Here is a 13,261-nt window from a genome sequence, read left to right on the forward strand (position 1 = left end):
CTTCATTCGTTTTCCTTGCGGTCCAACACCACATTTCAAATGCTTCCAGCTTTTCTCAATGTCCACGTCTCTGATCCGTAAAGCGCCATGCTCCATAAGTCTTAATAAATCATTTTTGAACGTCCAGCGACACATTTCTTGATGTTAGTAGTCGTCTTTTCCTATTGAATGCTTGTTTAGCCTGCGCTATTCTGGAACTTACGGCTTTTTCATTTCTTCCGTCCGAGGATATTAAGACTCCCTAAATAGGGGAATGTCTTAGCGTCTTCGATTTTCTCTCTCTCTCTAGCATACGTTTGTCCCTTCCTGTCCTGCTCTTGTGTACTTTATCACTTTGGTTTTCTTCTTATTTATCTTCATTTTGTATGTTTTTTTTCCAGTTGGTCGTTCAGGTTTGAAAGTGCTTCCTGCAAGTCCTTTTCTTCTTTACTATCAGTGCTATATTATCAGCAAACCTTATTGTGCTGAAAACCTGGTCATTTACTTTTACGCCTTTCTCGTTTTTATCAAAGACTTCTTTTATGCCCCTTCTATATAGACGTTCAACAGGAGAGGTGAAAGTCCACATCCTGGCCTTACTCCTTCACTTATTCTCCCCCGCTAAGTAAACTTTGTGGTGGACAAACACCGTGTGCGTGGGTTTTCTCGGGGTTCTCCCGCTTCCCCCCACTTTCTTCATTCCACAATTTCATTCATTACTCATCATTACCGTCTCCTTTAGCCTAACCGGCAAACCGTGGGACGTAGAACTCAAAGATTTAATTTCATTTCATTTTCCTTCACTTATTCTTGCTTACTTCTGATCTCTTCCTATAACAGCTGTCTGGTTCCTATAAAGTTCGTGTATTATTCTTCTGTCTCTGTAATCCACCTTCAAATTTTTCAACGTTCTGAGCATGATATTCCATTGTCTTTTCTCATATTATTCATAAGTCTTGACAATTTCTATAGATCGAAAATTCGACGAGTAGCATGTGGATTTTATCCTGCAAGAACATCGGAGTTTGTTTCCAGGGTTAGTATCAATCATTACTTGTTCTTTAGTGTGTAACTATCACCATAAAATGTTGAAAGTGCATGTAAGATATGTAGAGATAGTACGTATTATTGTTGTATGGGAAGTTGATAGCTCGCTAACATTTTGCCCATCTTGTAGGTGGCTCCTGAATCGATGGTGAGTGATGGAACAAGTTTCTTTAATTCATCTGTTGCGTATGTTCCTTATCGGCCTACAGGGAATCACGAGAAGAGAGTGGGACAACAGCTTCCGTTTTTTGAGGTTCCCACTTCCTTCCTTATGATACTATTTTATAATCAATTACTCACACCAATATTAGATTTTTTTTCTTCTTTTGGGACTTTCTGAAAATACTTCTTTTAAAAGACTCCTGCTTGCCATTTTTCAAATATTTTGAAGTTTATTTATGTTTCGACCAAATTGAGAAAACATTTGCTGTAATAATGAAACAGTCTTACTTTAAGAACCTCGAAAACAGAAAATGCAATAATTATATTTGTGTGAACTTTGTAAACTGTAAAAATTAGGGCAAAGTGTAGGAATCTAACAAAAAAGCTTAAGCTTTTCCGTCTCAATTGAAAATTCCAACACCTGGCTTCGAACGTTATATTAGCCGTTGTGATGTCAGATATGAGGTAGTAATACTTCTGTCGTTTAGTGAAACTGATCGAAATCTAATCTAGTTAATCAATATATGCCTTATTTTAACCAAATTACCTTATTATTAAGTAATGGGTCGTTATTAAATAAATATCACACTTTTTTTTTGTAGTGATATTGGATTTGCGTAAAAAACTCGTTTGATTTTCATAGTAGTTTTAAGTTTGTAAATCTTTAGGTATATATATATCCCAGACCCGAACCTCATCTATGTTGCAAATTTGATCGAAATCGGTCTGGTCGTTCAAGAGTTATTAAGCCACAAACATAGTGACTTTATATATGACTTGCTTTCTCTATATATTACCTCACTTCGTTATGTTTTAATCTAAAGCAACTTTCTTTGACAAAGCCCGCGGAAGTTAGACAAAATATAAGTATTGTAGTGTCTGTTAGAGAATATTTTCAGGTAAAATTATTTTTATCGTAATATATGCTATAATTTACTTCAAATTCTCTGCGCGCTAAGAAATTAAAAGAATGACATCTTCGTTGTAAATACCAACGTAAAAGTAAGATGTATCAGACAAGAGGATACGTACGTACTTCACGAGAGTTAAATGAAGTAGGTGTTACATTGCGATCTCCACGAATAAAAAATATAAATTCTGAAATTCAAAGGCAAATTTTATTACAGCAAAGTCAACACATAACAGTAATGCAAGTAGGGTGTCCCACATAAAACCGGTATGCCTCACGCACGAGAGTCAAGTAACACTTTTAATAGTAACAATACGAGCTTCTCACAACAATTGACGCACGAACACACTGCTGTACTCAACTTTCCGATAAAATGCAGTGTATCCAACTTTAGAGACTCCTGTCACCCCAGAAGCAATTTAATCAGTGGTGATTAACCGGCACGTGAGGCGTACCGGTTTTATGTGGGATACCCTGTATTATATTATGCTAAAATTGCATTATATAAGAGCTTCGAAATTGATGAACTATGGCAAGAAAGAACTCCAATATTCTCACATCAGTCTTCTAAATTGTAAATAACAATAACACACTTGTGTACCTGTATTTCATTTTTTCATTTCCGTACACATAAACACTGACCAAATTGAATGTAAATATTGAATATTCATAAGACTCACAAATCTGAATATTCCCAAATTCCTTCCACCACTTTCACTTTAGAAATGCACATAGTTTTATTTTCTTTATACAAATTTCCTGTGACAATTATTCGTAGAAATTTATTACTGTTTCCAAATTCTTTGTGAAAGACAACTATTTTATTTTTTCTTTCTTGCATTGTCTGTCTTCTGAGTATTGTAGTGCATGTCGAGGGATCGAAATTTCAAAAGAAAAGCTACACGCTTACATGCTGCTTGCAGTTTTTATTATATAGTGTTGAAGGATCCTCTTATTTAAAAAAAAATATTTAAAAAAATGTGTGGATGTAAATATGTAAAATTTGCATGAATTACGAATTTATCTGTGTGTAATGTTAGACTAACATAATTTGAGTCTTTGTAATTAATTTCTTACGTTAGTATTAGTTCTTTAGTTTTTGTCTCATTTAATGTTTTATTATATTAGTGTTAATTACTTTAGTAAAATTTAATAGTACTTACCTTAATTAATATATGCTGCTTAGAGGAATCAAAAAGTACTGTCATTAATCTTCTGACACTGTTACTTACTGTACACTGTTACAGATGTAACAGTCGATTATCAATCGGCGAATTTTCACTGCCTTTAGTGCTAACATTGTCAAAATGCAAGTAAGAAAATAGGATTTACTGAACAGGAGTTAATTATACAAGTTAAAAGTATAAAGTCTGAAAGTCAGAGGCAGGTTTTATTACAGCAAAGTAGCACCGTAACAGAACTGAAAGAGTTATATTACGATAAATTACATATACAGGGTGTTTCAAAACAACACCTACAACTTTTGGAAAGTGATTTCTGATACCAAGATAAGACAAAAAGTATAGACCAACCTGGGTGCACAAATGCTTCCTTTCCGAGTTATGGGCTGCCGAAAACATGAAAAAATGAACTTTAAAAGTCCATAGCATCAATACTATGGGATCTAACGTAATCGGGCCAAGATTTCACTGAGGAACTAATATGTGTGCTATCCAAAAATACATGTTTCAGAATCCTAAGGTAGTCTCGCAACAATTTTTATAAAGAGAGTTCGGCTACGGGCATGTAATTTGAAGTACTCACCAATTCCATCTATAAAAATTGTTGCGGAAGTACCGCAGGATTGTGAAATATGGATATTTGGGTAGGGCACATACTAGTTCCTAAATGAAGTCTTGACCCGACTACGGTAGGTCCCATAGTATTAGAGCTATGGACCTTCAAATTTCATGTTTTCGACAGCCTGTAACTCCGAAAGGAAACATTTGTGCATCCAGGTTGGTCTATAGCTTTCGTCTTATCTTGGTGTCAGGAATCACCTCCCAAACATTGTCCACAACTATAATATAAATAACTCTTATATACAGTATATAAGACCTAATATATAACTCTTATCGCAAGTATTGTGTGGTTCCCAGTCTTGGTTTTTCACTAATCTGCTAAGTTACGCATGTGTGTACAAAGTGTAAGCTCGTGCCGAGACATTTATATATAGCATGACAAAAAATAGCACTACATTAGACTGAAAGAGCAAACCATTGTTGTCAACTACATGATGCTTTAAATTCAATGTCTATCAAAACACGTAAAAAAATACTGAACACAATATTGAGAAAGCACAAGTTACCAGAAAGACCTTTTCCATTCGTATCGAAGGAGTCAGAATTGAATTCCGTCTTGGTTACTCGGGATAGAAATTAAAATAGCATCATTGACGGGCTTTACTGTTATCGCTGACTTTAAAACAAGACCAGCTTCTTAAGATTTTTACACTATGAAAAATCTGCACTGGAACCTCAAGCCACTTGTGTTTATAAGATGTAACATGTTAGTGTACATAGTAGTTTCTTATATAATTAAGTCCTATCCATCGGTCCTACTAATTGTTTTTCTTACTTCTGTCTGGCCATCCCATCCTGCCAATGAAGGTAGTGAAAATCCGGTGATTGATAATTGTTCAATAAATCTGGTAACACTGTAGAAAAGATCAAAAGTGAGTTCTTTTTGTTTGCTAAACAGTATTTAAATTATTTTAGTTTTAATATATTTTATGTGAATAAATATAAGATAGATTTTGTTTTTAAAATGACTTACACATTGCGAAGAACCCATATGATTCTGAAAGAAAAGAAGTCACGAAACGATGAAAGATAGAAAATTGTAGTATTGAAATAATAATTGTACAACATACTTATTAGTTTACCGTGTGGAAAAGTCTCGATAAATGATAGAGTTAATGAAATTGGAAATTATTTAATATGGAGAATAGTCACTGCAGTATTTTAAGGTACAGTTTGTGAATAACAAAATAATTGAATAAAGTAAACATGATGAATAGTATGTAAAATGTATTGGTTCAAGAACTCTATATTATATTTGAAAAATTTCTGCTCATTGTAATACTGAAAAGAATTAAATATCATTTCTTGTTTGTCACTTAATTTCTTTTAAAATAGGTTTACAAAATTATTTTTCCAAGTTCTGTGTAGTTCATGAAGAACTTGATTGACTAACCCAATATACAAAGAATACTTGGAAAGCTCTTTGTACTATAAATAGCTTCATTCCTGATCAAAGTAGAATTTATATCCCTTAGAAACATTAAGTACTGTAACTGAATAACGTAGTTTTTTTTTTTACAAATACCATTATTTTAATTAAACACCAAAGAGTATATACAAACAGATAATTGACTGTTAACGGCTTCCAAAACTAACAAAGCATATGTGTTTTCTTTTTCTTTCCTTTTTTCGTCCATTTGTAAGCGTGTACAATCCAATTTTCATTCCGACAGTTCATTACGAAATCTGAAGATACGTAAGTAAAAACGTGGAAACTATTCATTATAAGCGATATATACTGTCTATTTTAATTCAATTATACATGAAACTTACATATAAAAATGTTTATAAAAACTACCAGAACTTCCTCATTTTAGTATGTATTAAGTCTTGGATTAAGTTGCCCCTTTTTAATCTCTGGAATGTGCCCTTGTATTCGATATTTCAAATTTATCGAATATATTTCCCTTAGAATTTCATAATTTGTGTTCATAAGATCGGCTATGTAATTGATTTAGGAATATAATATATGAAAATATAATTGGGGAACCTGGAGAGGCTTTTATTATCTTTAATTATACGTCCATTGCAAAATCTCTAATCTATCTATGTTTCTTGGTTTCCTCCTAGCCACCAGAGAAAGCAAATGATGATGGTCTTACTTTTCCATGGAAGCACCGAGAAATTCTCACGTTCGATATCCCTGTTCATGATACAGAGAAAGCCGGTCTAGGTAAGATAATCTATAATTGATTAATTATTTGTGTATCCTTCGAGAATTGCAGTGCTACTTAACTACTTATTTTTATTTTTTAAGTAAAAGCAGGGTGTCTATCGGTCACACGAAAGTCATGAAAAAGTCACAAAAACAGAAAACGGTCATGAAAAGTCAAGAAAAAGTCACGAAATTTAGCTTTTGAGTCACGAATTTTTTGTTATCTGTACAAATATAAGTAAAGACTGGAAAAATTTTGCTCTGTAAAATGTCAAGATTCATCGGTGGGAAAGCAAGAATAAGAAAACGCAAGAGATTGCTTCTTCCTCAAGAATTATCCTTTCAGAGTAGACGTATTAAGTTATCTGTGAAACTGTTCTTACTCACCTGAACACCTGATTAAAGAAAATCACGGGTGTTGAAAGTTTCCGGTGAATTGAAACAAACATCAGAGGTATAACCAAATAACTTTCAAGAAATTAAAACTGATCTCAAGTGCCAGCTGCATTATATTGTAAGTCTTACATAATACTGAGCCTCTTGCAATCTAGTTCTTTTTATTTACTTATTTATTTATTTTATTCTAGGAGTAAGTGTAAAAGGAAAAACTTCTGCCAGTAACAACGGAACGACTCAGGATTTGGGAATATTTGTGAAGAGTGTGATAAATGGCGGTGCTGCGTCGAGAGATGGCCGGCTGAAAACAAACGATCAGTTAGTTAACATTAATGGCGTGTCGTTGCTCACGAAATCCAACTCCGAAGCCATGGAAACGCTACGAAAAGTGATGCATCAAGAAGGCCCGACGCCTGGAATTATTACACTGACAGTTGCTCGGCGGGTGCCATCACCAACAGAGAATTATTCCGCGTCTGGTCGAGATTCAGCAAATAGTATAGTTACCAGTTCCTCAGGTTAGTGTATAGCTTATGTTTCTGGTTCTTTTTGGGCTCTTCATTGTTGTTTATATGAAAAGAAAGCTTATTTCTTGGCTTCTACGTTCCAGTATCTACGATTGCAAGTAGGAAAGGAATGCTCTTCCCCCATATGAAAGGAAAACCTAAGAATACGTTACACAGTACTTCAGCACACAAAACACGTTTTTTCTGGTTGATAAAACCTTTCCTTATTTAAGCTTTTATATTTATTATACGGTTTGAATTAGCAGGAAAGAGAGAATATGGCTTAATTCACATGCTATAAATATTTATCCTTAGCCCATGTGATGGTAGTAACTGACCGGTCAGGGAATCTATTTAGTCTTTTTTGCTAAGACAGGGTGTCTATCGGTCACGAAAGTTACGAATGTCACGAAAAAGTCACGAAATCAGAAAACGGTCATGAAAGTCACGAAATTTAGCTTTTGGGTCATGATTTTATAAAACTGTACAAATATAAGTACAGATTGGAAAATTTTGTTCTATAAAACGTCAAAATTCACAACCAAAAATGTCTATGGTCGGCTTTAGACGCTACCAAATCGCAAGCAAAGTACGTTTCTATCGCATGGATGAAAATTCGACCTAATTCGCACGCAAATTCGCTCCTGAAAATGTTAGGAAATTTTATGATTTGGTAAATAAAACGGCACGAAAAAGTCACGAAATTTCATTTTGGAATTTTAGTAGACACCCTGTAAGAGTATTTGCAGATGGACAGTTGCAATACGAGGGGCAGTCAAAATATTCCCGGAATGTTGTTGTAGTTCTGCAATTTGTTATGCACTCACAATGAATCACATACAGTACAGCCCTTAGGTTCCCTACATCATAACAGTCAGTTTACGAGTACCTGTTTCATCACCGTAGAAGAGATCAAAACCAACGTGACGGCTGAGCTTCGTTAGATACAAAAAGAGGGCTTTCGTCGATGTTTCCAGCAATGGCAAGACCGGTGGAGCAAGTGTGTGTGTTTCGAAGAAGCTTACTTCGAAAGCTATTAAGTAAATATGTGCTTACGTTGTGCTAATAGACAGCTACAACGACATTCCGGGAATTTTTTGACCGTCCCTTGTATTACACGATCTATAGAAGTTGTTTTACCAAAGCTCATAAAGTAGCGGAATGTAGATGATCATGTGCTTATGTGAAATTTAGTATCTATGTAAGGGTCTCTCTCACCTACACTCTCAGCTGAACTTTGACGTAAAGTTTGTACTTCCAACTTGCTGTGAGAAGTATAAGGATTAGGTAGTCGTATATTGTACTTCAATGCAGATACAATCTGGCAAATTCTGTTAAGATTAACCAACATTCACCCGTAGTGCTCACTGGAAACCCTAAAAGTAGTATAATATCCCTCATAGGTATCTATAACCAATCCTATTGCCTTCGACAGCTAGACAGCAATGAAGAGCTCGCCTTTATTTTTTTCAATTATGCACTAGCTGAACCTGTGCTCTCTACACAGCGTACCGTTCACATATGAGCATGAATCTTCTTATCATTCTTCACAACATCTGTACATCTCCCTTTACAGACACAAGTGAAGGACGTCTTGATAAAAATCGGTAAGGGGTATCATGAAGGGGAGATTTTTTCGATTATTTTTTTTCAATATCTCTGACCGTTTGCAAGATTTGAGCCTACTTCCGGTTGGAGTTTCTAATACATGTACGATCAATGTTTTCTTTCTTCTTGCATGCAGTATGTAATAAGCAAATACATTACATACACAATTAATTATAATGTCAGTGATATATATAGTGTTAATTGGGCAAAACATTCCAAACAATAAAGATTCATTTTAGACTGGAGAAATGATTATCCTTCGTTTTTCATTGTCATTTGGCCGTGAAATAAATACCGCAGATATATACTAGCCCCGTATAGAAATGTGTGGTGTTGGGATGTATAACTCGTAGGATATGACGCTTTACTTTTAAAATTTCAATACTGCCAGTGTACCTCTAAAAATATAATAAAGAAATAACGGCCATGTTTTAAATATTCAATTAGAACTGGACAATCTACACAAAATTTGCAATTGATCAGTAGAAACGGCATCTTTCTAGAGCTTGTGGTTTCCGTCATATCATTGTCAAAGGAATTAACCACAAGCATAAACTTTTCCTGACCACACACATATAAACCTAGCATTTTAATATATAGATTATTCAACTTAGTTGTTTTCTCATACACAACGCTGATACCAGCAATAAGTTATTGAATTTTTTTTAAAACTATTTCCCAACGTAGCAATGCTAGATTGTTTGTATTTTGGCACTACTAAGTTCTGAATTACTGTGTGGAGTAATCAGAAAATTGTAATTACTTATTCCTGATATTATTAGTGTTTTGTGTGGGGAAAACTAATATGTAAAAAGGACCGGCCCTAAGCAATTTGTGCTCCTCCCCCTTTCTCTAGAAAGAACAAATCTTAAAAGCCACGATTTTATGCTACCCGATCATGAACAACGAAGGGGAGGGAAAGTACACTCACACTCAGAAAGGCCTAAATACTACAAATACAATCTCGTTTTCCCTGCGTGTTGTTTTTCTTTAAATAATAATCTATTATGTTAGTGAAGGATAAATCACACTTGCAAAGGAAATATGGTAATCCTTTTTATAGAATTCAATATCGAGCTTCAAGCTCAATATATCAGTTTGCAATTCTAGTGCGACTACCTCTTTTATCTTCATTTCTTGATTTTCCTTCTACATATATATATATATATATATATATATAAACTTGTTTCCACCTTCAGTGATAAGAAACTCATTTATGACAAAGACAGGACTAGTTTTCATATCGAAATTATGATAACTAACTAAATGGAACAGGTGTTCGCTAGTGTTCGAGAATTGAGTTTGTGTATTTGACAACAATCAAGCAATTCATGCTGGGAACTGTTTGACCATTTACTTTATCACTGTCCATGTGACCTTAAACTAATGCGACCTAAACATGATTTATGAATGTAATACGGTATTCAAATAGAAGGTCAGCTTAGTAAATTTAACTCCCACCATCATGAAGTCTGTTTGTAACAAGAAATATTTATTTTAAATAATATAGTTATGACAGATTTTTCCGCCCTTCGAAACTTGCCGACCCATGCAAATGCACATGTTACACATATGGTGCAGCCGATTCTGTATGTAAGAAATAAACTATGTTTAGTTATCAGAGTCAACGGAATTGGTTTCTCCTATCTTACTAGATATACAATAATCCTTGTAGAATTTGCAGCGCACATTATAGATGAGTGTCAGTCAACCATTTTTTGGCTTTTGGACGTTCGACCATAGTAGGTGTGTTCCTGGTTATGTATGTTCATTGCTTTGTATATTTAGTGTTTTATCAGTAAGATTGCTTATTTGTTTTGAGTTCTGTTTCTGTTTTTTTGTGAATTTACTGATGCACAAATTATTTTAGTTATAAACTAAATGTTTGTTTTTGTTTGCTTTGCTGTTATGTTTTTGTTGTCACGCGTTGTTTTATTATGTTTAGGGACGGAAACTCTTGGTGCCAAATCTGAAAGCGAAGGTCAGACACCAGATAATTCTGGTGCAAGTGAAAATTCCGATAATACAGTAATATTTCTTCCATATAATAACAACAATAACAACAACCATAATAATAAAGACGTGGACTCCGAAGAAAGCAATTTAAACACAAAATCTGTTTCCAAAATTGAGGACAAAGATCTCGGTAAGTATTTAGAAGATTGTTGCTTATAAAATGAGGTTTTGGGTTAAAAAAGAAAAAAGCATGAACTAAATTAGATTTTATTATCAGAATAAATCGGGAAATAATAAATTGCGAGGGTTATTCAAAAATTATCTATACTTTTAGCTATAACTTCTTTTGCAATACACACAGGAAACTCACCTTAACATAATTTTTCAATATACTTTCCTTGCTTTTCAACACACACAGTTCATCGTTGCACAAGCTTCCTAATGCCCTCAGGAAAGAAGGCTTGCGGCTGAGTAGCGAGCCACGCATGCACCCCATGCTTCACTTCTTGTTTCATGATTAATTTCCAGACAACGTGCCACTTTATCAATAGTTACTCGTCTGTGTAACAGAAGCATGGCACGTGCACGCTCGATGTTGTCATCGTTTGTGGCTGTAGATGGTTGTCCAGTTCCTTTCTCGTGCGTAACACTTGTGCGACCATGTTTTAATTTTTCAATCCATTCGTGGACACTCTGTTGCAGCAAGACACTGTTTCCATCTTGTGTCGAAAGCCTTTGATGGATTGTTGCTTCTGATACACCTTCCGACCACAAAAAACTGGATCACTGCTTGTTTTTCCTCTTTGGTGCAAAGTTCTAATGCAGCCGCCATGATCTATCTGCAACAAAAGGAAGAGAAATGGAGGAATTAGGATCAAACTTTGATAGCATGAGCACAACAGCATAACAATAAAATAAACGAGGACAGAGGTCACTGTGTACAATGTAAGAAGAATTACGTCGCAATTGCGGATAATTTTTGACTCACCCTCGTATATTTAGTCTTATTCCGTAGATTGCTAGCTTATTATACAGTGAAACCTGTTGTTAGTTTGCTACATTAACAGAATCGAAAAGATTTTTTTTTTTCTGGCAATAGAAACGATGCCAGCCTCATAGTGCAGCCTGTATTTTTCGAGCATTTAATTTTTGTGTCATACTCACATTCTTCATCTTTAACGCGAGTTTCTTAATTTTTATCTTTTTATAATTCACATGACTTAGCTTGATTGGCTTATTTTACAATGTTGAATATCCTTTTGGTACATATTTTGTTATTTGCTGTACTTACGTTAGGTTCGATGAACATTTGTGTAGTACAGAATAAATTATTATTATTATAAAATAGGCCATACTAAACCATAATGCTTCATATGCTTCATGAATAATATTCGTAATTCTGATAGTGTACAAACATTGCTGACAAGTACTGTGGCCTGTGCATTTTTTTAAATCATCTAAAACCATATTTTTACATATGCTGTGTTATTGTGGCAATTCTTTCTCAAACCGTACGTATATTCGTGATCTTATCACCTTGTCCCAGTACCATAAAATAGTTTTGCCGAAAAGGAGTTCTATATTTTTTCTTGTTTCTCGGGAGGTTTCTCTTCTATAAATTAAGGAGTACATAGACTTGGGTTCCATGTTTCGTAACTTTAAAACAGAGAGATTTGTTGCTAATTTGAATAAATGATTATAGGATATTGCGTATTGTTATCCTCGGTAAAAAGACAATAATGCTTCAAATGCATCTCGATTATTATTGAAACAAGTTACATAGAGAAAGGGTTACAAATTAATAAATTACAAATTTTAACAATTTACGCCTGTCATGGAGGAAGACCTCCATGCACGAACTTCTTATGTGTTGCTTCTTAGCATAATTAATGAAGTACTTACTGGAAAGTCTGAAGGTATAGGCTGAGGTCCATACTGACAAGGATCCAATCTAAGGTTGACTCACAATGCCCGTTCTGACTGATCAATTGACTAGCCCAATGACTGACCCTTTGTTTACCGTTTGTTTAGCTTAAATACCCTGTTTTTTTTTGGCTTTTCACCTGTATAAGTTTGTTATTTTGTTTTTGTATTTTGACATTTTCACTTTCATTTTTAGATTTCACTTCCTTAAAAGTGAATTTGTTCATGGAATCTCAGCCTTTTCCTTTTTATTTTTAATTTCAAAAGTTTTTAATATACATCGATGTGTTGAAAGTTACATTACAGTACTGTGCTCTTTGTCCAACATATTCTATAGTTTCAGCTTGAAATTGATTTGTTGAAACATGTTTATTACTAAATAAATGAACCAGTAGATTTAATTTATTTGTTGTAGTATAAGATTAATTCTTGTTTCAGGAAATTTAGATGGTGTTTCACGTAACCCAGTTATCGATAGATTAATGGGCCAAAACGCTCTTCGAAATGAAAGTTATTACAGAGTAAGTAGAATTAATTTATTTTTGTTCTCTATATTTTAGTATCTGTCTCACACTTAATAATGTGTATTGCTAAATTTGAATATTGAGCCCTTTATTTCAATTTTATCCTTGTGTGAATCTTCTGTTGTTAATATTACTTGTTTCAAAGATTAAATAATCACGTAACATCAGTTTTTTCTTGTTATGAACTTAAGGTTTGAATGCTAGTGAATGTATGATTCTATAGAGCAGTAGTCGCCAGTCTTACGAAACTTCTGATCTACTGTACCGTTTGTAAATCCTACTTTGTGAGCTAC

General features: G+C 34.2%; 1 protein-coding gene across 13 annotated transcripts in view; it reads left to right on the forward strand.

The window, feature by feature from the left end:
* Nucleotides 1–13,261, forward strand: part of baz (par-3 family cell polarity regulator) — a 477,788-nt gene that overhangs the window by 365,671 nt on the left and 98,856 nt on the right. For 11 of the 13 annotated variants that reach the window (XM_081740533.1, XM_081740528.1, XM_081740531.1 and 8 more), the window contains exons 10-14: nt 1,157–1,279; nt 5,971–6,073; nt 6,643–6,969; nt 10,511–10,711; nt 12,883–12,965. In XM_081740533.1, the coding sequence (XP_081596659.1) occupies nt 1,157–1,279; nt 5,971–6,073; nt 6,643–6,969; nt 10,511–10,711; nt 12,883–12,965 (837 nt within the window). The remainder of the gene's footprint in view (nt 1–1,156; nt 1,280–5,970; nt 6,074–6,642; nt 6,970–10,510; nt 10,712–12,882; nt 12,966–13,261) is intronic. The other 2 variants (XM_081740536.1, XM_081740539.1) reach the window with 2 other exon arrangements.

Source organism: Thermobia domestica, chromosome 15 (assembly GCF_964235325.1).
Source record: "Thermobia domestica chromosome 15, izTheDome1.hap1.1, whole genome shotgun sequence".
Lineage (NCBI taxonomy): Eukaryota > Metazoa > Arthropoda > Insecta > Zygentoma > Lepismatidae > Thermobia > Thermobia domestica.